This window comes from Esox lucius, chromosome 12 (genome assembly GCF_011004845.1).
Source record: "Esox lucius isolate fEsoLuc1 chromosome 12, fEsoLuc1.pri, whole genome shotgun sequence".
Taxonomy (NCBI): Eukaryota; Metazoa; Chordata; class Actinopteri; order Esociformes; family Esocidae; genus Esox; species Esox lucius.
In genome coordinates, this window is record NC_047580.1 from 6135664 (window position 1) to 6161848 (window position 26185).

The 26185-nt window shown below is 46.0% G+C and overlaps 1 protein-coding gene across 1 annotated transcript; it reads left to right on the forward strand.

Annotated features, from left to right (window-relative positions):
• The first annotated feature begins 4318 nt into the window (after positions 1–4318).
• baz2a (bromodomain adjacent to zinc finger domain, 2A) lies at positions 4319–24908 on the forward strand. The gene is given in 30 exon segments (XM_020051847.3): positions 4319–4413; positions 6458–6587; positions 6831–7736; positions 8510–10657; positions 11543–11809; positions 11917–12360; positions 12536–12596; positions 13661–13769; positions 14124–14225; positions 14322–14547; positions 14684–14745; positions 14852–14917; positions 15003–15698; positions 15800–16014; positions 16199–16273; positions 16367–16541; positions 16628–16690; positions 16840–16984; positions 18361–18857; positions 18859–18978; positions 19085–19307; positions 19506–19661; positions 19790–19950; positions 20320–20385; positions 20819–21102; positions 21243–21378; positions 21635–21781; positions 21982–22235; positions 22356–22499; positions 22588–24908. Coding segments are annotated over 29 exon segments (8238 nt in total). The 5' UTR covers positions 4319–4413; the 3' UTR covers positions 22748–24908.
• The last annotated feature ends 1277 nt before the right edge of the window (positions 24909–26185 follow it).

Genomic DNA, 26185 nt, shown 5'->3' on the forward strand with positions numbered 1-26185 from the left:
CTTTTCACCCTATCTCTAAGGGATCGCCCAGCCACCCTGCGGAGAAAGCTCATTTCGGCCGCCTGTATCCGAGATCTTGTCCTTTCGGTCATGACCCAAAGCTCATGACCAGAGGTGAGAGTAGGAACGTAGATTGACAGGTAAATCGAGAGCTTCGCCTTGCGGCTCAGCTCTTTCTTCACCACGACAGACCGATACATCGACCGCATTACTGCAGAAGCTGCACCGATCCGTCTGTCAATCTCCCGTTCCTTCCTTCCCTCACTCGTGAACAAGACCCCTAGATACTTAAACTCCCCCACTTGAGGCAGGCACTCTCCACCAACCTGAAGAGGGCAAGCCACCCTTTTCCGACTGAGGACCATGGCCTCGGATTTGGAGGTACTGATTTTCATCCCCACCGCTTCACACTCGGCTGCAAACCGTCCCAGCGCATGCTGAAGGTCCTGGTTTGAAGGGGCCAACACGACAACATCATCCGCAAAGAGCAGAGACAAAATCGTGTGGTCCCCAAACCTGACACCCTCCGGCCCCCGGCTGCGCCTAGAAATTCTGTCCATAAAAATTACAAACAGAACCGGCGACAAAGGGCAGCCCTGCCGGAGTCCAACATGCACTGGGAACAAGTCTGACTTACTGCCGGCAATGCGGACCAAGCTCCTGCTTCGGTTGTACAGGGACCTGACAGCCCTTAGCAAAGGACCCAGGACCCCATATTCCCGAAGCACTCTCCACAGGATGCCGTGAGGGACACAGTCGAATGCCTTCTCCAAATCCACAAAACACATGTGGATTGGTTGGGCAAACTCCCATGAACCCTCCATCACCCTGTAAAGGGTATAGAGCTGGCCCAGTGTTCCACGGACCAGACGAAAACCACAGTTCCTCCTGAATCCGAGGTTCTACTATCGGCCGTATTCTCCTCTCCAGAACCCTGGCATAGACTTTCCCGGGGAGGCTGAGAGGTGTGATCCCCCTGTAGTTGGAACACACCCTCTGGTCCCCCTTCTTAAAAAGAGGGACCACCACCCCGGTCTGCCATCCCAGAGGTACTGTCCCCGACCGCCACACGATTTTGCACAAGCATGTCAACCAAGACAGCCCCACAACATCCAGAGACTTGAGGTACTCAGGGCGGTTTCTCATCCACCCCCGGTGCCTTGCCACCGAGGAGTTTCTTGACTACCTCTGTGACTTCTGCCCGGGTGATGGACGAGCAAAACAATATGTCTAGTGAAATCCTAATACATCGTTCCACCCATAGAACAAAATGCCTACAGTAAAGCATGGCAGTGGCAGACTGGCCACATCCTGTTTGGTGGTGTTTCCCTTCTGCAGGGACTGGCACACTTGTCAGGATAGAAGGGAAAATGGACAGTGCAAAATAGTGACAGATTCTTGAGGAAAACCTGCAGCCCTCTGCCAGGAAGTTGAAAATGGGAAGATGGTTTATGTTTCAACATGCCAATGATCCAAAGAACACCGCCAAAGCAACCTTACAGTGACTGAAGGACAAGAAGGTGAATGTCTTTGAGTGGACTAGTCAGAGCCCAGACTTAAATCCTATTGAGAATCTGTGGAATGACTCGAAGAGTGTAGTCTGTGAGTGGTCACCATGCAATTTGAGCTTTAACAATTGTGCAGTCAAAGAGACTCATGGCTGTAATTCAAAAGAAAGGTGGTTCCAATAAATATTAAGACAGGGGGTTGTACACTATATAAATAGGGTATTTTACTGGTTTAGCTAATTTTTTTAACTTGGATGTTGTGGGTTAATGTGTAAATGAAGCCGGGGAAAAAATGATTTGATGTGTTTTCATTTCAAGCTGTAAGACAACAAAAGGTGAACATGTTGGAAGGGGGCAGTGACTTTCTATACCAACTGAATAGGTCTTCAAGTGGGTATGTTTTGCTCCTGGATTGGATAATCTTCATTAAAAGTAATGTTTTGCACATTGATATGGTGTGCACAGTGCCTGTTCAAAATAAGTCTAGTGAACACACTTCCAAGAATGTTCCACTTCCAATATTTCAGAGTTTAACATGTTACATGAAATGAACAGAAACACATACAATCAGTTGTTTCCAAATTTTCATACACTTATTTTGCTGAGGCAGGAAATAACCTAGTATCAAGAGAGTCCCCAAACCGACAAGGTGGAACAAAACTGTTGTGCCCTTGAGCCAGGCACTTAACACTAATCACTCTTGAAAACTGTCTTCTAAATGACTAAATTGTAAATTATTGCATTAAATTAATTAATTAAAGCATAGTCTAGAATGTAGGTAATTATAATTATTTCACTGAATCAATTTCTCTGTCAATTTGCCTATTGTATTATAGATGGATAGCAAAATTAAAAAAATACATTAACTTAATTTTACCTACTATTACATGATGTTACATGAAATTAATAAACACAAATTGTAGCTCTTGTATGTGTAACTAATGTGAAATGTGCAGTTGCTTACACTTCAGCTTCCTCAACTTACAGTTTTCCTGTCATTGATAAAGGTAAGAGAATTTAAGAAATTAAACAGAAAAAATTAGCTAAAACCATGCAATTCAAATAATCAAAAATGCTTTCCCTTATGCGGACAATTTTCTAACACTCACCTTTACCATCACATAAAATGGCTAAAATTAGAAATGGGTGCACAAAAACAGGTGCAAATGATTTAAACGTTTTTAGAGTAACTTGGGTGGGGCCAGCCTTCAATAAAGACAAGAAACATGGTTTGGCTTGGTTTTAACCATATGGTTGAGTTGTACACATCATGCCAACATATCCAAGGCACTCAGAAGAAAGTTTATTGATGACCAGACTCTGGCAGCGATTACAAAAACATGTCCAAGCAATTCAAGGTCCATGATTCCACTGTCAGACAGATTCTATTCAAATTGAGAAGATTCCAGACTATTGGCAATCTACGTAGGGAACCCGAAAAGCTGGAAGAAAGTTGCTCATAGCAGTCTCTAAGAACCCCACATAAAGGTATCTACAGGCTTCCCTTGCCAAAATCAAGGTCAATTAGTCATATTTTACGTTCAAACATAAGGGGGAACCATATACTTTCACACAATCTTTTCTCAAACACATAACATTTTAATGAGTGGTATATCTTTCTACGAAAACATAGGTTTCAAAATGACTGGCATCCCTACAATCAATATTTTGTGAAGCCTCCCCTGGGGTGGATAACAGCATTGAGCCTCTTCCTGTAAGGTCTTACAAGGTTGGTGCCCACTTTTGGAAGGATCTTGGAACACTCCTCCATGCAGCTTATTTCAAGAACATTGATAGTCTTAGCTTTGCGCTTCGGTTCAGTAAGGGCTTCCATGCAACCCTTCAAAAGATCTTGTTGACATTAAATAATTGATTTTTGAGACCTGATTACCCCAAGATTCTACTAGACTGTGCTGTTCTAAAACAGTGTTCCTTGGATTTGTCTTTGAAGGAATAGGTAAAAGGCATCACTATAGTTCCTGGAGACTGAAACTAACTAAGAAAACTAGAGAATTTCATAATAGATTGCACTTTCATTGATTTTATTTTAATTATTCTTTAGGGGTACCAATACTATTCAAACCTATGTTTTGTGGGGGGAAATATATGACTCAATAAAATATGTTAGCGAATTGATTGTGGTGAAATAGAACTATATGGCTGCCCCTTATGTTTGAGACCAAAATGAGTTTAACTGTTTGTGTCGTTCATTTTTCTCATTTACTTTTGTTCAATTTCATGAAGGGTGCCAATTCTTGAATTGACTGCACGTTCGTAAATCCGTTATACTCACCTTCAAAACTCGCTACATAGCAAGTTTCCTCCGCCACTGAGATGAGCTCAACGTACGATCGTACGGCCACTAACCAACGTCAAACGTGCAGTTCCTATAACAGTTTAGCTTACTACACAGAATGTTCGCCTAGCTCCACACTGCGCGCACTTTTTATTTTGCTGCAGGTGAGCCCTAGACAAAAATATAACATCCACATTGATCTGAATGATTGTAAGACGGTGCCATGTATTCATGCAAAGGAGGTTTAGCTTCTCCAGTTGTAGGAGTGACACCTCTCACCTAATCGAAGAGAAAAATTACATGGAAATATAATTATTAGACAATGAGTATCAATTCAGGTCAATGGTTCGTCCATTGTATTCCCAGTATTTCTATTCAATATAGATTAATAATATAAAATACATAAAATCCAGGTAGATAGTCTTTTGAAAAATCGTGTCCAGATTACAAGTCTCCCACGCAAGACGACCTTTCAGCGTTAGGACCCAGAGCTCACTAGCCGGCCCGCAGTGTGTAACATTCACTTCCTCTTTCGGCTCAATTTCTTTCTCTTCTGTGATCATGGCTGCGCTCAAACACCAGCCATGTTTGCTAATTTGAAACCCAAAGGTTAGCGAATTCCTGTTTATAATTAACATCGCCTTTACCGTTTTCAACCATATTTGTTCAGTCAGAGCAACAGAGGCATCGGTGCCTTTGGAATCCAAGGATTAAAAGGTTAGGCAGTTTTAATTACATTTTATGGCGAAAACTTTTGAGTGTGTGATGGAGGGATGCTGTCTCAATTTATCAGACGATTACAGCGAAAACAATGAGTTTATTAGCTTGCTAACAAAAGAGGAGCACCCATATTAATATTCGGGAACGTAAACAAAAAGGGACAGACTCAAAGACTACCCTTACTGGCTAATGTTTTGATCCTCCACTTTTTCTTAGCTAACTAACGTTAGCTATCATTGCAAATGTTTAAAGAGCACTGACCCGCTGTGACTGTATTACTAGCCAGCTAGCTAGTTTCACACTACGTTGTAACTGTTGCTGATTATTGTAAATAACCTTGAATTTAGCGTTATCTAGGCCTCGATGTTTCGATTGTTGAAACAGCCAACAAATAATAAATTTTTTATCAGATTGTTTTAAATGGAGATGCGTCTCACCATACGCACTCCTGTTAGAATTGTTTATTTGTTGCAGAACGTGAAAATAATATCAATTCAATGCTAGCTAACTGATCGCCGCGTTGTTAGCTAGATAGGCCTAGCTAGCAAGTTGGAAGCCAGCTTATCTGCTTTCATATTCGGAATTCGCAAGTTAATTGGAAAATATTTAAGTTGTCTTGCTTTGAACACATTAGGCAGTCAAGATGGTAAGTTATGGACAGTAACAACATTACGGTACCTAACCTTATTTATGGATGTGCCATTTTGGTTAATTCCACTTAGGTAACACTAGTACAAGCCCGTTTTGTTTTTGTTTTTGACTGATAAATAACTACCTGCATAACACTGGCTTGTAGTAGATTCCTTTATCAACAAAACATGTATTAACTTGGACTGCAAGTTGAATATCCAACTACTGTGTTATCATGGGACATGTGAAACCGTTACATGTACTTAGCTATCCATATCACAGAAACATAATGTTGGTATTAGAGCGCTACATCTTTAAAGAGTGCGTTTACCTATCTTAGCAAGTACGCTAACGTTAGTTTATCAGTGGATGAGAGTCATTCCGGTCCATTCAGAGGGTTACTATCCTCAAGCGCATGGTCACGTGTAGCAGTTAGCCTAACTAGCTAGTAGTATTGTAGTATTAAACAGAAATATGGTAAATCTCTATCGCTCCAATTTTAACTAATAAACATAATGACTTAAATTGTACATATGTTTGGTTATTGTACCATGCTAGTTAAGTAGCCGAATATGTTACGCTAGCTAAGATGATATCATTACGCTATAGCTAAATGAAACATCAATGTTTTCAGCTAAGACGTCTTTAGTGTTACTAGGCTAGTTAGCTATTCATGCTAATATTGTGTTTATCGTTGGATGGATGTGAAAAAACGCAGTTAAATATAGGCTTTACCAATGAACCGGGAGACTACGCAAAATGTGTATTTGTTGAAAACCACTATTTAGGTTTATTTACCTTCTAGTTTCATTGAACATATGTATCTCATACTAAAATATTATCGTTTTCTGTATCAAAACGGGTTGTGCTTTACCGTGGATCAACCCGTGGCGTTCATTGTTTGAGTGTTAATGTGCTGGCCAGGGCATCCCATCTGCTGCTCTAACTGCGACATTTTGCGAGTTGTGGGAGTGTAATGTTTATGTTGTCCTCAAGTGTCAATTTATAGACATCTAGGGCCTGCCACCTCCTGCAGTTTTAGAAACTAAAGATAACTCTCTCTTTTTTTAAATACGTATATAAATGTTTTTTATATTTGTATGGATCTAGTGGCGATCCACATTTCATTTTTAAATCACAAACTTTCGATTTGCTTTCTACTGTTTCCTTGTTTAAGAAAAACATCCATTGCTTTCTTCACAGAATGTTACAAAACCCGATTTGAGACCATTGCAAGGAATTTATTTTTCCTGTTTGTTTTTGTTTCTCTCATGACTTTTGGTCTGTGTTACCTGTTTTTCAGATGGAGGCTAACAACCATTTCAACTATGGCACCCACTCCTCCGTGGCTGCTAACTCAGGACTAAAACTATCCTCTGGGGATTCTCTCTATACTAATGGTTCCTCCATGAGTTTTCCTCAGCAGGGGAAGAGTAAGTACAGCTCCCTCTAACCACGTTTTCTTTGGTTATTCTATTCCTCATCATCAATATCTCTTTCTGCCCCAGTCTACAGAATAACATGACAATTAATATTGTTTGTATAATATTACAATTGTATTACATGGTATTTGGTGTATTGCAATATCAAGACCATATCGACTTGCATATTGTCATAAAATGACCAGCAAGTATATCCATCATTTCTTACACTTACATCCCTGACCAACTTTGCAGATTTGAATGGCGAAATGAATGTGAATGGCATCACTACTGTAATTGGGCCCAGTGTACCTGGCCCCCACCCTCCTACAGCCTCATATCCACACATGAGCAACCACCACCAAGGTAGCATGGGTTACGACTACCTATGGGGTGCACAGCCCCAGTATAGCCCAGCTATGGGCTCTTCTCCTGGGCATGGCATGCACCAGAAGCAGCCTTCGCCGGCGGTGATGCAGCAACAGAACCAGCACCACTTCCAGGGTCATGGACAGTACCAGCTGAATGGGGGAATGCCTGGTTCCCATCAGCCCCCTGTGGCGGCCCCTCCAAACGTGACTCTCACAGGGGGCCAGTACTGGAACAGGGCTAACCCGGGGCAACAGCAGAGTGGCGCAGCCATGGCATTGGGGTATAACTCGCATGGTGTATATGGGGCCTACCAGAGCCAGGTGCACCCTGGGATTGTGCCCTCACAGCAGCATCTTCACCAGCAACAGCCGCAGCAGCCTCCACAGCCGCCTGCTCACCAACAGACACCGCAGCACGTCCACCCGCACCTCCACCCACACCACCACCACCAGCAACGCCAGCAGCAACCTCAGCACTACGGTATGGTACCCAACGGGATGCCCTACTACCAAGCCCAGCACCCACCTCTTCCTGCAACGCAGCCACCGTCCCAGCCCCAGTCCCAGGCTCAAATGATGCCCCCTACTTCCCAGAATTTCACCCCTCCACGGGGCAGCCCGCAGCACCACCACATGGGCCGGGCGGGCACGAGCAGCCCTCTTCCTGCGGGAGTGTCATCTGCCCCTATGATGTCCCCCTCGTCGGTGACAGACAGTGGGTCACCCCAAAGCCAGACCAGAGAGAGGAGTCCCCAGGGAGGATCTGTGGCGATGCCTGCTGTCATGCAAGGTATGGAACAACTATTTACACACTTAGCACATTTGCATAGTAATCCAACACCTTCTGTAAACCCAACATCTTCATGGCACTGGAGATATGTTTCCCATGTTCATGTTTTTGTAGTCGATAGATAGCGTGTTTGTGGAAACAGCACCATTAACACAATATGGAAGAACAATTTTTTGTAAGGCAATGACACCGTCTTTGAATTTTGCCTAATTAATACTAATCAGACTCCCTACAGTCGGTAATATAGTTTTCTAAACAGATTTAATGACAGCATTGTGAACTTTTTCCATGATAAAAATGGAACCATGTTTTGCTTATTCTGTAATTTGAGCCTAATATGGGCATTTTTTACTTTGATCAAAACATAACAATGACAAGAGGAACAATGGATGCGTCACCTGAACTCATTCTAACACCGGTCGCAGACCAGTCCCAAAAAGTCTAGTATATAAATGGTGCATTTATTGTGCCTGTTTTGCTGTGGTTAGCTTTTAATGTCCGGGAACCTTACTGGTTTCCTGGTTTGGGCCAAACATTGTATATCCTGACATAAATCAGGTTGTCAATTTTACACCACGACCCAAATTCTATCTAGTGTGGCCTACACAATATGACGAGCAAATCCTGACACTATATTTATTCTAAATTAATTGCTGTCTTTGTCATCTTACTGAGATGGTGTTTGGCAGATTGTCCACAAGTACTTTTTAAGTGTCATCTGCTCCCACTTTTGAATGGCCTTGCCGTCTGACTGTTGTATTTTTGTTTCCTAGGGCGGATGAGCGAAGCGTTTAAGGATGTGGATATAGGCTTCAATGGATTGGAGAGGGCCTCTGTCGCCCAGCAGCTGCTGAAAAGCGACAGCTACCCTCACAAGCCCCCTGGACCTCCCATGGGGTCTGCCGGTGACTACTTTCAGTGCTCCGAGCCGCCAATGGCACCACACCATGAAATGACAAGCTTAGCGAGGGAGTCGGTGCTGCCTACACCTCCACATTCCATACCGTCGCCTCCTCCGGCTGTGTCTGCACCTCCCTCTGTGGTTTCTACACCCCCTAGGGTCTCTGCAACTCCTGCAGGATCTAAGCCTCTTATGGGTGCTTCAGGACCACCTGTTGTTTCATCCTCTGTTACTTCTACACCTCCCGGAAACTCTGCGTCTCCCATGTCCTCGGCTCCTTCTCCCCCTGTTGTTGGACCTCCTCCCAGGCTGTCTTCGCCTCCTCTGATGGTCCAAGGCCTAAGACCTTCAGTTACTGCATCCACCTCTCCATCAATGGCATCTCCTGCCTCAGTGTCTGCGCCTCCTTCCAAGCCACTTGTACCTCCTTTACCGGACACATCCTCCAAATCTCCTGCTGCGTCTGTTCCCCATCCAGGTAGTGCTCCTACCTCAGTGTCAGTGGCATGTCAGATAACTCCTGTGACATCTGCACCTCCTGCAATGATTTCTAATACTACCATGGGGTCTGCTCCCACGCACTCCATGTCTACGCCTATGTCTGCCCTTCAGTACATGGTCCAAGGAACTAGACCACCTCCACTGACTTCCTCACCCCCGGCTTTATCTGGTGTTCCCAAAGAACAGTTTTGGACTCCATCAATATCTGAAGCTGCACCTCCACGAACAATCTCTGGGTCTCCCCCAGCGGTGTCTGCTCCCTCCGTAGCAGCCAGTGCAGCTTGCACAGCTGTAACCAGGGCACCTCCAGCAGTCAGTGCTCCTTCTGTTTCAGAGTCCTCCCCCCTTCTTGTGTCTTCTCCCCCACCAGTAGTAACTGCTCCCTCTGCTGTGTCTGAGTCTGCAGTGTCCTCTTCAAAGGAGTTTGCGACGTCTGTTACAGTTCATGTTGGTGAAGCTCTGCCTGTGGCTGGACCTCCCACGTTAACACCCCAAGCCTACAAATGTTCTACTGTGTCTGAGCCTCCGTCTTTGGTGTCTGTGCGTTCTGCTCCTCTACACGCCCCTAAACGGATGGTTCCTCTGAAGGAGCGAGACATGGAAGACAAGAAGGACCCCTCTGTAGAACTACAGCCTAAAGCTGATACAGTCAGAACGTCATCAACGACAGATCCCACCCAGTCTCTGACTTCTCAGTCTGAAAAACATTCATACAAACCTCTCGCGGATGTTCATGTGACAACTACACGGTTGAAGAACCAAGAGAACTCATCTTGGGAAATAAATTCTGCTGAGAAAACGGACAATGCCCCTATCAGGGGAACAGATACTCCCCTGGAGAGGAGAGTTCTGAAGGACACATGTCGGATGGAGGAGTCTGAGGATGAGGAGTCTGCAGATGAGTCCTCCCAGGCACTGTCAACACATCCTGACAGCACCAGAATGGAGGACACCAGCCTCACTGAGGAGAATGACTCCTGTAATGATTCATCACTTAAAGACTCCTCCCAGTTCGGTGACACCTCTAGACTTGACGATAGTTCTCGGATGGATGACACGTCTCGTTTGGATGATAGCTCTCATGTAGATTGCGACACCTCTCAGTTTGACAATACCTCTCTCACGGATGACGACTCCCGGTTGGATATTAACTCTCAGTTTGACAAAAGCTCTTGCATAGATGACAAATCTAGATTTTATGTTACCTCTCGTCTTGATGAAAACTCTCACATGGGTGATGACTCTGGTGCAGTCGAAACCTCAGATGTTGGCAACACTGGAATGGAAAGCAGTTTCTCCTCTGTGGAGGATTCCAGGGACTTGACTCTGGATGGTACCAAGACAGAGGAATCTACCTGGGAAGAGGAGACCTTCAACAGCTGCCTGAGCACACGGTCCATTCTGGAGTCTTCTCTGAACAACACCTCTCAGTTGGATGATTCCCATGGTGACTTGTACCAGAATAAGGTCTCTAGGTCAAGCTCAAATGGCCATGTCAAACCACCCCCAGCCTACAAAGGTACTTTTTTGGTGGATTGTACTCTAATATTTTCTTAATGTCACTTGGTTGTTGGGCTGCACGATTAACTTGAAATTGAAATTGCGATATTGACATGTGCAATATCCAAATCGCCAACTTACGTGATTTTCAGCTCCAACAAAAAGGTGAATGATATGCGCTTCACGCGAGGCAACGAGCACGCATCGTACATCCGTCATAATTTTTCTTGCGGCTGCTGTACGTATTTTTCTAGATTACTTAAATACCTGGATGAATTTTGTTTAAATACTTGAAGGTTTTTCAATTTCAGTTTGAGTTAACACTGCAACTGCTAGCGAAGTTGTCTGCTTCAAGCGAGTGGCACCAAGATATTGTCCCACATATAAAAATAGAAAGCACTGAATTTTAACTCAATTTTTATTCAGTTTAATAGTACATTATGTAGGCTGCGATCCCTATTTTTAAGTGAGATTATTTACACTGGTCTTTGACATTTGTCAAATAAATCACAATTAAATATTTCATCCAAATCGTAGTAATTTTGAGATGTTGAGTATACATTTGATACTGATATTCCCCTGCTCTTTTAGGAGCTTGCAACACTCCTCCCTCTTTTGGCTTTACTGCTTTGGCTTCACTCCTGCTTAACTGTACCCTCAAATCAATAAACTTAGATTAGAAAAACTATGTTTAAGTAAGCTGTAGAATGTGTGGGTGGATGGTTGGCAATATACAATTTTGTAAGGAATGGGTGCGTCTTGGAAATATTATTGTTATTAACTCAAGTTATCTCTGCCTACCATTGCACTACTGCTTTCTTTTTTTAAATGAACAATAACTGTCAGTTTAATTTATGTCTCTTACCATTAACCCTTAACCATATCACCTATCACTTCTTGACAGGGCCTGAAGGTGCCCATGAGCTAGAAGGCCAAGATGTACCAGACATTGCTGGCAGTACCAGCACCAATTCCAGTGCTGCTAGCATCATGACTCCACCTGTTGTCATGGACAAGGACAAGCACACAGCGGCACTCAGTGCACTGGTGGAGAGCCTGGTTGCAACCCCTCTACTACCCCTAGCTGCCCCAAATGTGCCCATCACTGGCGAAAAGATCAAAACGCCACGAAAACCTAGGAAGCCACGTACCCCGGCAGCCTCTACTCCCGGTATACCAGAAACATACTCTGTCCCTTTTTTGTCCTTATCTTTCTGACTGTAGTCTATTTAGAAGGCTGTGTGTATTTTTCTGACTTTCTTTTGTCACTCTCTCCAGTTTCCCAGGACCCCGGGCAAGCACAGCGGAAGTCCGCTGTTAAAACACCAAAGGTGGAGAAGATAAAGATGGAGAAAATAAAGGTAGAGAAGTTGAAGGTGGAGAGGAAAAAGAAGCCGGTTGAGAAAGGAGAGGTAACTGCTAAAAAAGAGAAGGGACCACCGAGGAAACGAAAGAAGAAGATAGAACCAGTAGCAGTCACAGTGGAGGCTAAACAGTCTGCTGAAGGCCTACTTCCTGGTCAAAGTGAACCAATTGCTACCATCAGTGAAACATGTCTGACAAGTAGCGAAACGCCAACGGTCACTAAACCCAAGAAGGTTAGGATCAAGAAAGCCAAGAATCTAGAGCTGAAGCCCCCCAAAATGGCAAAAATGGACATTGACACTAAACCGAACGATGACGACATTAACGACAATGATGGAGATGACAGTTCCACAGCTGGTAATTAAAGAGCTAAGAACATAGATGCTGGAAATTGTTGAAATTATTGTGGATCAAAAATAATTGTAATATGTGTAGTCATTATCTAATAATAAATAAAATACAAATGTCTAAATCTGTCATGTTGACGGATGAGCCATTCTGTACCAATTAAATTATTATTATATTTGTACAGGTGACACCCCCAGGAGGAGGGTAGCAACCGAGGAGCAGGTCCACTTCCCTCTGCTCCATGGGTAATTCACTTTAATTTATAGTCTGCTGAGTAAGAAGTTTCCCAAATTAGTCTGTCTCTTTGCCAAATACTTTGTGTGCAGAAGGTGAAGAAAGTTAGCATTCACACAATTAGAAACCTCCCTTGGATTCATCCTTCTACAGTGAACTGAAAAAGTATTTGGACAAGGATACATTTGTGTGTATTTTTTGGGTGTGGATTCCAGCACTTTTATTTGAGGTTATTTTCATCAGTATCAAATTAAGAATTTAGAAGCTGAAAGAAGTGTTGATACTAGTCAAGCTGGCTATTTTGAGGTAGATAAATCAGAATACATTGATCAGAAGCATGGCCTAAACATCAGGGGTGCCAAGATCCAACTGTTTGGTACCAATAGAAAGCTTTTCTGAGCTCAACAATGTGGTAAACCAAAGAAAACCTCTTAAATGATGACCAATGAATACTGCCAGTGGTGAAAGAAAAAACCCAAGATGGAAATCACCAGTAAGCTTTAGGAACAGAATGGACAAGTTTGTTAAACATTCCTTAAAAGATCCCAGAGAATTATGCAACATTAGTTTTTCAGGGCCCAAAAGTGAAAAGGTTTTAGATTGGTAAAGTCTATCTGATCTGAATACAATTGAACATGCTTTGCCGGAGACAAGACTGAAGGCAAAAGGCCCCTTCGTCAGGGCAAATGTCCGGCATCTGGTGATGTCTATGGGCTGCAGACTGCGGACAATCATTACATCCAAAGGACACATGACTGTACTTAGTACAACTAATAAACTGTAAACAATGTTCATCTGTCTATATAGTTTTGGTTCCCTTAACTTGGGGAGACTATATACAAAATGTGCAGTCATTTCTATTAACCTGATATGGATCGAAATGCCCTAATTACTCTTCACTTTTACTCAGTCATTGACACTTTTTATGGAATGTGCTGGAATACAGAGACTAAGAAAGTGTCACTGTCCAAATACTTCAGGAGTGTTTCGGCATTGGAGGCTCACCGCAGGAATGAGCCGCTTTTGCCGTGTGTTAAATGTCTCTTAACCAGCTTTCCATTGATCTGTGCTTAAGCTGGAAGAGGGAAATCCGAGTCAAAAAATCTGAGGACCGGCTGAAAGGGGAGACCTGGTACTACAGCCCATGTGGGAGGCGGATGAAGCAATTTCCTGAAGTCATTAAGGTAAATGGCCCTGAGTTACAACAAAATAGCATCGAGGGAGACATTTTGGCTCAACTGCAAATGTTTTGGTGTATGAACTGAGAGATGGCGTGCAGTCGTAGATGGCGCTTGAAATAGTGATATGTCTTTCCATCAGGGCATTACCACATCACATGGACACTTACTGTGGGCGCGAGTTTGACTGAGACTAACATGATGTGGCATTCTTTTTGCACAAATGTTGGCTGTAGCTTCACCTAATTTATTGAACCTATAATTATCCCTCTTCATTGATTGTGTGACTCTGTGACTTCTGACCTGGCATTCCCCTGGGTTTTGGGGTTCTAACTTACCCATGATCCTCTCTTCCTTCAGTACCTTAATAGGCACCAGGACACAGCTGTGACCAGGGAACACTTCAGCTTCAGCCCCCGCATGCCCGTAGGGGACTTCTATGAGGAGAGGGACACCGCCGAGGTGTGTGGCCTGACGAATACCTATAGCAACAACACTGTGCTGACGTCGTTTCAGAAGGCATGTTTCCCATAAACCTTTTCAAACCTTTTCTCACAGGGAGTGAGATGGTGCCTCCTGGCGAACGAGGAGGTGCCCTCCATCATCATGGCCATTACGGGCCGACGTGGCAGACCTCCAAACCCTGATAAAGAGAAGCCCCGTCCCCGAGTTCGCCGCACGAAGGGCAGTCCGGTGCGGAAGCCCGGCAGGCCACCCAAACCAAAGATGGTGGACCTGCTCAGCAAGGTGGATGCTAGAATACTGAAGAGGCTGGAGGCCAAGGGTGAGTGGACAGACCAGTGGAATAAGTCTGTTCCTGGGTGGAAAGATGACCACGGCAAGAAAGCATCTGAAACATAATACCACTGATTCTAGCTAATTACGTTAGCGCCACTGATGTCTTGAATGTCTGTTTTTAGAAGCTCTTACTGAAGAGGACAAAGAGAAACTTGTAAAAATCAAGAAAAAAATGAAGAGAAAGGTACAGTAACCCAATTACAAACCTCTGAAGACTAAATGTTCATTGTGGTGGTGTTTCCAGGTTGCCTCCAGTGCATTAAGTCAGCTGGTATGTTGCTCTCTTCTAGGCCAGAATGAAGAGAAAGGAGGATAACAAAAATAAGAAGATTCGACAGGAAAAAAAGCAAGCCAAGGTAGGGATTCTTTCTTGTTTATTCCCAGGATGCTTCCTCTTCATCTTACCCACCCCTCTCCCTAACGTGTGGCCTCTGTGTTCAGCTTGACTTATCCAAGGAGACCAAGGACCAGGAAGAAGTGAAGATGGAACCAGGCGACAAAGAGCCCCCGCTCTCGGCCCTCCCGCAGCCGGCCCTCTCGCTCTCTGCCCTCCCGCAGCCGACACTTCCGCAGCCGGACACCACGGAGCCCAAGAAACGTGGCCCTAGGAAAAAGAAGGTGGAAGTACCTCCCGCGGTCGTGGAGACGGACCAGGAGAGGGTGGCCCAGGGGAAGAGGGTGCTGGGAGCCAGGAGTAAGGCCAAAGCCCTGGCTAAGGCCCAGGCGGAAGCGGAGGCTGTGGCCCAAGCCGCCCTGGTAGCGAAAAAGCAGGCGGAGAGGAGGGCCCAAGCCCAGAGACGGCTGGAGGAGAGGAAGAGACAGCAGATGATCATGGAAGAGCTGAAGAAGCCCACCGAGGACATGTGTCTGACAGACCACCGACCTCTCCCCGAGCTGTCTCGTATTCCAGGCGTGGTGCTTTCTGGCGTGGCTTTCTCCCACTGCCTGGCTGTAGTGGAGTTTCTACACAGCTATGGTAAAGTGCTGGGCCTCCACATCCCCCAGGATGTACCGAGCCTCAGCACCCTGCAGGAGGGCCTCCTTGGCCTTGGAGACAGCCAGGGTGAGGTCCAGGATCTGCTCATCAAGCTGGTGGAAGCTGCACTACACGACCCAGGCCTGCCGTCGTACTACCAGGTGTGTTGTTAGTACCAGAGATTGGTGTTCCTCACTATTTGTTTGGCAAAGATCCCAGAGTGCAGTCTAACTTCTTCGTCTTCAAACACTTTCCCTTTCAGTCGGTGAAGATCCTTGGGGAGAAGCTTGCGGATGTGGAGCTGACTCGCAGCACGGTGTCCGAGGGCCTGAGGATCTTCCTGGAGTCCCATGGCTTTGACATGGAGGTGTGTAACGTGCTGCGGACCAAGACCTTCCATGCCCTCAGCCCCGACACGAAGGCTGCCATCCTGGCCTTCCTGGTGGAAGAGCTCAACGGCAGTAATATCGTCATCAGGTCAGGAGAAAACGAGCAGTTAACCTAAAGCGCTACTAACAACCATGATCACTACTGTTACTCTTCTTTGGTGGTTGGTGAAATAGGATGCAAGTATCTTTCACAGCAAACATTTGTCAAGACATCCCTTTTGAGAAGCATATCCCACATTTAGGTTAGACCTATTTCTGTTTTTTAATTGCAGTGAGATTGACAACACTTTGGAAAACATGGCTACCTACAGGAAAAACAAGTGGATCATAGAGGGGAAACTGCGCAGGTAATACCAGTCACAGCACTGCAAATTTTCGATTCGAGATCAGGAAGGAGAGTGATGCAACTTGTGTGTTTCTTCCCACAACAACCCACCCAGACTGAAAGCAGCTCTGGCGCGTCGTACTGGGCGGTCTGAGGACGAGCTTTGTCTAGAGGAGAGGAGACGCAGTTCCAGAGTGGCAGATGAGGATAACCTCAGTATGGAGGAGGGTGGTCCCATGGAGAGGGGCAGCCGCCGACGCACACCCAAGGAGGAGCCCAAACTAAGCGACGTATGTGTGCGATTGACAAATGATTTACTGAAGTCAAGTGGCCTAGAGGATGTCCACAATATACTAAGCTAATGTCCTTTCCACAGACTGACAGCCCAACCAACGCTAGCGTTCCAGAGTTGGAGAGGCAGATTGATAAGCTAACCAAGGTAAACACACTTGTCTGTCAGTCCGTCCTTACAATTAGTTTTACTGTAGTGTTAACTGTACATCTATCTGTGTAACTACATTGTGTGGGCAGTTCTGTGTTTCTTTGTATGCAAAATATCACCTCCTAAGTGTTTTCTCTCCTCGGCAGCGACAAGTATTTTTCCGTAAGAAGCTGCTCCAATCCTCCCACTCCCTGCGTGCCGTGTCTCTGGGCCAGGACCGGTTTCGTCGGAGATACTGGGTTCTGCCCCACTTAGGAGGGGTGCTGGTGGAGGGGCCTGAAGAGATCCTAGGTGAGTGTTTATTTACTGTAAACAGCGGCTATCAAAGTTAATATAGTGTGAACAAATGCTGGGTTTTTCTCTTTGCTGCTAGAAACCTCAAGCTTTCAGGTTCCACAGAGTTGTCAGATTTTAGGAAAGGGAGACGACACTGAGCAACTACAGACAGTCAATGGTTGCACTCATTCAAATGTTACGCCAAATACTACCAGAGTTATTTCTTTTCACTTACTGAGTTATTAAAGATTTACCTTACCGCTGGGGATATTTGTGTGTGTGTGTGTGTGTGTGTGTGTGTGTGTGTGTGTGTGTGTGTGTGTGTGTGTGTGTGTGTGTGTGTGTGTGTGTGTGTGTGTGTGTGTGTGTGTGTGTGTGTGTGTGTGTGTGTGTGTGTGTGTGTGTGTGTGTGTGTTGTGTGTGTGTGTGTGTGTTGTGTGTGTGTGTGTGTGTGTGTGTGGTGTGTGTGTGTGTGTGTGTGTGTGTGTGTGTGTGTGTGACTTGTCAGGACATTTTGTCCCCACAACTATACTAAAACCTGAACAAGGTGACTTGTCAGGACATTTTTCATGTCCCCACATTTCAAAAGTCATTTTCTGGCTCAGGGTTAAGTTTTAGGGTCAAACTTACAATTAACTTTAGACTTAGAATTGGGGTTTCTTTAAGGTCCAGGTGTTGTTGGTTAAGTTTAGGGTTAAGGTTAGCCATTATATCTAGGTAAAGTTTAGCCATAAATGTTACTTTATTGGGGTTAGGGTTAGGGTTAAGGCTAAGGTTAGGGCAAGGGAGCATGGAATTTAGTTTTTCTGGTCCCCACATTTCACAAAAACAAACGTGTGTGTGTGTGTGTGTGATTGCAGATATAGTAAAACAAGACAATTTAACACAAGTGTTTAATTTTTTTTTAAAGCTGGTCCGCACTAGGAACTTTTTTTATTTCTGGTTAAAGTGTTTGGTTTTGGGTCAAACTTACATTTGGAATATAGCATGTGGGTTAGGTTTAGGTGTGGGGATTAGTTTATTGAGGTTAGGAGATCCATATTTACTGTGTTATATCCATATTTATCTGTATTTACTGTTTTATATATCCATATTTAGAATCCATATTTACTATGGGCATTAAATATGGTTAGAGTTTTAATAACATTCTTGGGCAGGTTTTTAAAGCTCTGTATCAAAAAATAGGAGACCTTTGTCCTACTGACATAGATAACAGTTACTAGGCCAATTGTTTACATTGGGGACATTAAGTGTTTTGCATTATGGGGAAAATGCTACTAGAACATTCTGATATAGACAATTGTTTCTGTGCCTACATTTAGGGATGGATCGCTAATGTTTTCACGTTTTGATAAACACATGCCTTTTCTCGCTCTGTCTCTGTCTGGTAGCATCAGAAGATATCCTGGTGAAGGAGGTTCCCATCACTCTTCTAAAGAGGGAACCCAAAGTGGAGGAGACTCCCACTCCCATAACACCCCCTGCCCCCGTCCTGACCCCTCCCCCTTCTCAGTCCCAGACCACCTCCCCCACTGAGGAAGACCCCCTCCCCGGCACTGCGTCCCTCATGAGCAGCCCCAGGGCCCGGGGTCGCCCCCGCAAGATCAAACCAGAAGTGGAGCTCCACCTCCGCACGGCTAAGTGTCGCCGGCGACGCCGCAGCAGCAAGTCCGTCGGGGAGGAGGCCGGTCCAGGTGTCACCCAGAAAACCATCTCCAACGGAATGCAAGACCTCACCCAGTCCGCTTTCCGCAATTGGCTCAGCCAGTCCCAGGGCTCTGTACCTGAGGGGGTGGAGCCAGCTGTGGCGGGTGCCCCTGAAGGCAGCCAACCGGAGGACAGTGTGAAGGAGATGGCGGAGAAACACGGCCAGTGGTTCAACCTGCTGCCCAAAACAGCCCTGCGACGACACCTCGTTGACAGAGCCCCTGACGCCCTCTGGGACACCTCCCAAACGCCTCACCCTGACCCCCAGCAGCCTGCCTGCCCTTGCTGCTCCACTGCTACAGGTGAGGGGCCCCCCCCAGGCCCTTCATGGGAAACAAAACCATGCGCACATTCTCTGTCCAAGATGTCCTGTATTCTTCTGTTAAACAAACTCTCTCCCGTCTCCAGTCTGTCCCAGCTCCCTCGGACCAACCAGCCCATGTGACCCCCACCACGACCCCAGCCAAACCGGTTCGCCGGCGGAGGAGGGGCAGCAGGGGCAGCAGTCCCGCCCGTAGGATCGGAGGAAGAGGGGCTGCGGCTAAGCGCCGGGGCCGCCCACCAACTACGCTCTTCCAGGAGATTGAACAGCAGTACTTCACTCAGCTCGTGGTCAAGCCCATTCCAGCATGTAAGCCTTCAGTTCAGTCCGTGCTGGTCAAGCCTAAGGTGGTTCGATGGGGGTAATGTTTTTACCCTGTGTGGCTTACGTCATTATGTACAGTTATCTGAAATCGCTGTGGTTAACTGATATGGCTAACCTGGTTAGCTGACACACTTTGCTGTAGCTATAATGCTGGTGTCTAACGTGTTGCTGTTCTGGTGTCAGCGATGGTGCGAGGCTGGTGGTGGATCAAGGAGCCGGACGAGCTGACGGCCACCTTGCAGGCCCTGCACCCCCGAGGCATCAGGGAGAAGGTGCTCCACAAACACCTGGCCAAACACATGGAGTACCTGGCTGAGGTCTGCACACGGCCAATCAACGGTGAGTCAACAGACGCAAGTCACTTCATCCACTACATGGATGCGTGTGCGATTTAAAGCAAATGAGGGTTTTGTAATGAGCGGACGATAATCTGACGTTTCTGCCCTTGTATACTCTACCGCCGACAGACCCTATATTCCAGGTGATGGTGAAAGAAGGTGAGACCCTCCTGGAGTCCATACAGCAACCGTGGCAGGTCCAGGAGCGAGCGCTGGAGACAGACGTCAGCGCCCTCTGCTGGGTGGAGGACCTGGAGCAGAGGGTCATCGCCGCCGACCTGCACCTCAAGGTGAGAAACGCGGAGTACAGAGAAAGCTGCGTCTAAACAGTCTACAGCGTCTTCCCGCCATGCCTTCCTCCGCCCGGACCCGGAAATCCGATCCCGAGGCCAGGAGGACGCTGTAGACTGTTCAGCTGACCAAGGGATGACACGTGTTGGATGGCTGTTGGTTTGTACAGTGGGATTGGCAATGTGTGGAGCTTCGTAGCTTTGTTTCAGTTTGTTTGGCGGCTGTTGCATTCTATGTCCAGAGGGTGGCGTTGGTGACCTGTGCTGCTGCATTTTGTACAGTCACTGTCCCTCGCCCCCCTCACATGAAGTAGTGTCCTTCAACTTGTCACCCTCACCACATCACATGTCCATAACTTATATTTCAAGATGGCTCCCCAGAATGGAAGGAGCGACACTGACAATAGCACGGAAACGGCAGACGCAGGATTCCAGGTACCAGCCAGGTTTTAGAACTACTGTTCACACATCCTCACCCTTTTCAGACTTCCAAGTCTTCATGTCTTCCCTTGTAGAATTCCTTTAAAATCGTACTGTCAAAATTGTCTGTCCCAGTCCCTCTTTTCCTACACCTCTGTAAATATCACTGAGGCATTCCCCGAAACCTGTGTTGTTTCCTTGAACTCAACCTTTTAGCAGCTCTGCTTCTAGCACTGTTTGAAATGAGCTGTGTGTCTGTGTATTTTGTGAGGACTTGCTGTTATGTCATTTATAGTACTTGCTGCTTTGCCCATCCTTTATTAAATTGTTTTACATTGTGCGTCTGCAGTCGCTTACTTCACCTCTCAACCCTTTGAGTGTCTCTGGCTTCAGTAATTTGCTAACTGCCTTGTTAATAGTCGCACGTTTTTAAAATCCCGTTCCCCAGCCCTACACCGTCCCGGAGGCGGACTCCACCCGGGACGACCTGCAGTACTATGAGCATGATGCGGACCCCCGGGACGACTGGATAGTGCGGACCAAGAAGGAGTGGTCAGACCTGCCCCGCGTGGCCACGCACCCCTTGGACCTGGCCGTGCTGCGCTTGGCCAACCTGGAGAGGAACATCGATCGCCGCTACCTGAAGGAGCCCCTCTGGAACCTGGCCGAGGTGGTTCGTCTCGCGCCCCTCACTCTCGAGGAGAGCCAGATGGGCCAGATGGACGTCATAAGGTGAGGGAGAGGGTCGAACGAGAGCAGGATTTTACAATAATACGGAAGTGTTTTGATGTTGCTTTTAGCGCCTGGTGGGAAACATCCACTCCTCCAGCGTTGCGCTAACGAACCTCTCCTTCTGTGACTGCCTCATACAGCTTGGAGAGCGAGATCACACCCAGGTTGCGGACGTGGCGGCAGGCCCTGGATCGCTGTCGGAGCGCCCCGCAGCTCTGTCTCTGTCTCCTGCAGCTGGAGAAAGCCATCGCCTGGGAGCGGTCCGTGGTCAAAGTGGTGAGGACAGTTTGAATTAAAGGGAGGAAAACACTAGGCTAACACTAGAACCGCCAGGCCTTTTTTACCCCCAGGAATCGCCAGAGCCGAATGCTGTTTGGCATCGTTAGCATACGAATGGAAACATTCCCATTGGCAGACTTCTTGTAGCGGACTGCTGATGAGACCGTTTAGCTGGCACTTTGATATGAAGCAGACCGCAGCAAAAGGTTTCTCTTAAACACTCGGCCTGTGTGTCCCTGTGTTGCTGCTGTAGACGTGTCAGGTGTGCAGGAAAGGGGATAACGACGAGTACCTGCTGCTTTGCGACGGATGCGACCGCGGCTGCCACATGTACTGCCTGAGGCCGAAGGTCACCCAGGTGCCAGAGGGAGACTGGTTCTGCCCCACCTGTGTCTCCAAGGTGAGGTCTGACGTGGGCTCGGCTACCGTGATGGACCAGTGGGGATGGACGGGGGGAGGTTTCAGAGTGTTGAGGATGGAAACGCAGTGCGGTTGAAACTTGAGCGCTGGCTTTTTCAAAATGTCCACCACAGGGCCTTGTTGACAGCAATGTGGTTTGAACAGGCTGTTGTGGACTCACTGTGTCCTGCTCTTTCTCAGGCTAGTGATGGGGAGTCACAGCGAGGCAGCCAGCGCTCCTACAAGCAGAGGACCCGGGTGAAGAAGAGGAGGTATGAAGATGACAGTTCCGATGAGGAGACAGCACCGTGCAGACGCAGTGGCACGCGGCACCCCGGCCCCGCCTCCTCTTCGTCCTCTCGTTACTCTGGAGACTGGGGGGGCGGGACAGGCTTCTCGCCCGCCAAGCGCCGCCGCATGACCACTCGCAACCAGCCCGACCTCACCTACTGCGAGTGAGTTGTTGCAGCGCCGCACTTTACCTCTGTCACACTCACTTCTGTATGACCACAAGATTTTGTCCTCACTAGTCTGGAGTAGTAGGCCAGTTTCTCAAGTGACCCGTTTTGTTGTAGAATCATCTTGATGGAGATGGAGTCTCATCCTGACGCCTGGCCCTTCCTAGAGCCCGTGAACCCCCGCATGGTGCCTGGCTACCGCCGAATCATCAAGAACCCCATGGACTTCCTCACCATGAGGGAGAGGCTGCTGCAGGGAGGGTACGGCTCTCTGGGTCTCTCTCTGGGTCGCCTATCATTTTTACCTTGTGACTCAATCTGTAACCATATTTGACCTGTCTTCCTCCAGGTACTGTAGCTGTGAGGAGTTTGCAGCCGATGCCCATCTGGTGTTCAACAACTGCGAGCAGTTTAACGAGGACACGTCCGAAGTGGGCATGGCCGGACACTCCATGAAGCGATTTTTCGAGAACCGCTGGGCCGAGTTCTACGAGAGCAAAGACAAATAGTGGCCCAGGACAGCCCATTGTGGCCCAGGACAGCCCATTGTGGCCCAGGACAGCCCATTGTGGCCCAGGACAGCCCATTGTGGCCCAGGACAGCCCATTGTGGCCCAGGACAGCCCATTGTGGCCCAGGACAGCCCATTGTGGCCCAGGACAGCCCATTGTGGCCCAGGACAGCCCATTGTGGCCCAGGACAGCCCATTGTGGCCCAGGACAGCCCATTGTGGCCCAGGACAGCCCATTGGCTGATGCTTAGGCTACCGATTACCACTAAGACTGTCAGGGCTGGAAAATCTTTTGGCCCCATGTACACATATATGTATAGACGTCTGTATAGTTTTGGTTACTTGTCTGTTCTTGTTTTCCTTTTTCTGCTTCACCTTTTCTTAAATCTCAACCCATTTGAGTAGATATTCACTCCTCTCATCCCTCCCTCTGCTTCTGACCACCTGTTTGGAAATTCTCTTTGCTTCATGGTCTCTTCTAAGGCACGCCCCATGTCTCATAATATGATCATGGTTTTGATCCATTCCTCCCTCTGAGCATGGGAGGGTCTGAGGCCCTAAACAGATTGGTTCTTTAACTCTGCTCTGTGTTATGGTCGCTAACAGGAGGTCTGCTAGTCCGATGTGACCACTTCAGACTGGACATGCATCTTGTTTTTTTTACCACAAATGGATCAAAACCCAAATGTTCAGTTTGAACACTTTAAGACTTCGGGATTGGACCCTCTCATAACTGTTCAATGGAAATGTAATGTAGTCTGGTCTTATGCCTAGAACCAATTTTTCTCAATATATTTTTATTATATATTCTATATATAAAGATTACAATAGCTGGGATTATTTAATAGCAATAGCTTGTAGTGAATGTGTACATACTACATAGTTGATGTCTAGATGATTTATGAAAGGCCAGTAAAACAAAATTTAACTTTTTTTTCTCTCAAGACTGTCACATTGTTAGACTTAAACTGTGTAACATGACCTTTAACCCAACACACACACAATCTCCTACAGGCTCACATTTACACACCTGCTGCTTTATGAAGGACAGTAGTTTCAGCGATTGGAGTTTTTGGTGTTTGTTTTGTCCTGTTTATGTGTATGTTCAACGCTCCATAATCACAACCCAGCAGTGGGAATTGTCAGGTGAAGACAATAGACTGTGTGAATAGGACTAAAACACAATTTTTTTTATTATATATATTATTTGTTTTAAACACTGTTTGCTTATTTGTTGCAGCTTTGCAACTTTACCATATTGGTCAAATTGTTCAGAAATCTATTGCATTATTGGTTGATTCTTCTGTTACAAAATGATGTCATGTTTTTAACAACACCCTTTCATGAGAATTGTTTCGATATTACAGAAAATTGGTCGTTCAGTATTTCCTTATTACTTTAAGGATCCGAATAGGAGTTTGAGACATCAAATGTTCAGTCTCATTAGAAATTAACGTAAAAACAGTGGCCTGTGTTTTGAAAATTAAGAAATCGTAAATAACAAAGCTTTAACTTCATGTCATCTTTTCAAGCGGAGAAGGTGCGATAACTCTTTTCGACTGCAGAATAACTGTAAATTGGCATCAATAATTTTAACATTAAATGTGCATTAAAACTATGCTTCTGCGGCTTGGCAGTTGAGAGCAGTGACAGACAGCTTGTGTGTAATGAGAAACCTTTTACTCTAGACTGCTACTGATAAAACATGATACATCTCACATTCCTTTTATGAATCAATTTCTCTGTAAAGAGGCCTCTGTGCTCCATTGCGTGGTAAGGTTGGTGTGTTATTGGAAAGACATGAAGACTGCAGGACAATTCTGCACCATCCGGATATTATTTAAAGCCTAGTTTCTTACACTGAACTTAAACCAGTCGCTAGGAAACACATTTTGTGTTCCTTGGTACACATTCTGTTTTTCTATATACTATATAAAAAGGAAAATACATGAAAATAAAACCAAATGTGGTGTTAAGTGAATTTTTAATAATGTACAGTTTGTGACTTTAAATTTGTTCCTTTCTATATTTTTAGGACCAATATATAATTTTTAAGAGGAGGTATTAAAAGACCATGTTGTATCGAGGTGATGTAACACGTGTGCATTTGTAGAATGTACTGTGACTTGAATAAAAACCACATCTAGTAGAGAGACTGCACTCTGGGTCATTCGCTGGTCCTCACACTGTCCATTTGATGGATGGTTCATTAAGAAGAAGTAGGACATGAAGTGTGGCAGCCGGCAATCTAGTACGGTAGGTTCAGTTTGAATTGAGGTGTATGAGAGGAGCTGTATGCTCATTGACAGACCGACCTATATTCTTTCCTCAGCTTCCTTGGTGAGACCCTACAGGAAAATGCTGCAAGGAAGACCCAGCTGGCAACGTCAGGCTGCCCCTCCTTAAGAGCACAGAGTGGGAGATATCTGGGGAAAGGGTAAATGACACCCATCACACAGAAACCAATATGGGTGTACAGACTGGTGATTCACATGCTGATCCTGTAGTAAAGCTGTCTCTCCCTTTTGTCCCTCTTCCCTTCTCTCTTCTGATTATCTTGCCCCTGTTTTCCCCCTTTCTTTCCTCCATCTCTTCCCTCTTTCTCTCCCTTCTCTCCTCTCGCTCTCTTCTCTCGTATCCCTGAGCTGGCACTTTAGAATGTTTTTTGTGTCCACCAGTTGTGGTTCTAAGTGGTTGTGTCCATGTCAGCACTCTATATGAACGGGGTGAAAACTCCCCTCGCCAGCGGGTTCCACTGCCCGCACCCACCTACGCACCCATCCTGCCCCACACAGAGGGGCTTAGCATCACAAAGGGGGGATAACAGCACCCGCAGAGGGGGGTAATCTAACCTATAATGGTGCTCACCAACCAGTTCATTCTGGACTGGGTCTACAACAGAAAGGGCCTCTGAAGTCTATGGGCTATCAAAACGATCACGCTTTTCAAGTTGAACCACATTACATTTGGTTCATAGCTTGACTTAATTGCCAAGTTAAGGTTAATGAATTAGATAATGAAATACTCCATAAAAATAGAAAGAAACTTTGTGAACACAAGAACTGTGTGTGTTTCTGTATATATCTTTGCAGGGGTGATGTTTGTTTCATATCAAAGAGTATGACAAAGCATCCACTGAGCTGGCATCACAATAGGTGTCATGGCAACTGCATCCCGAAAGAGACTGTCTCCATGGTGATTTGAAAAGCTCCTCACAAGTAGGTTGATGAAAGCGAGGAGGGGACCATTAGAAGTAATGGTGGGTGGGAGATAAACATTTAAGATATTACATCACTAGTACCGGTTTAAAGATGTAATGTTTTAAATGTAATATAATATTGGGACAGACAGTTAGAGATGCATTTAGGCACTGGCAAATAACTTTTTAACACCCGTTTTGAGCTGGATGTGTAACATGTTGTTCGTATGTGCATAAT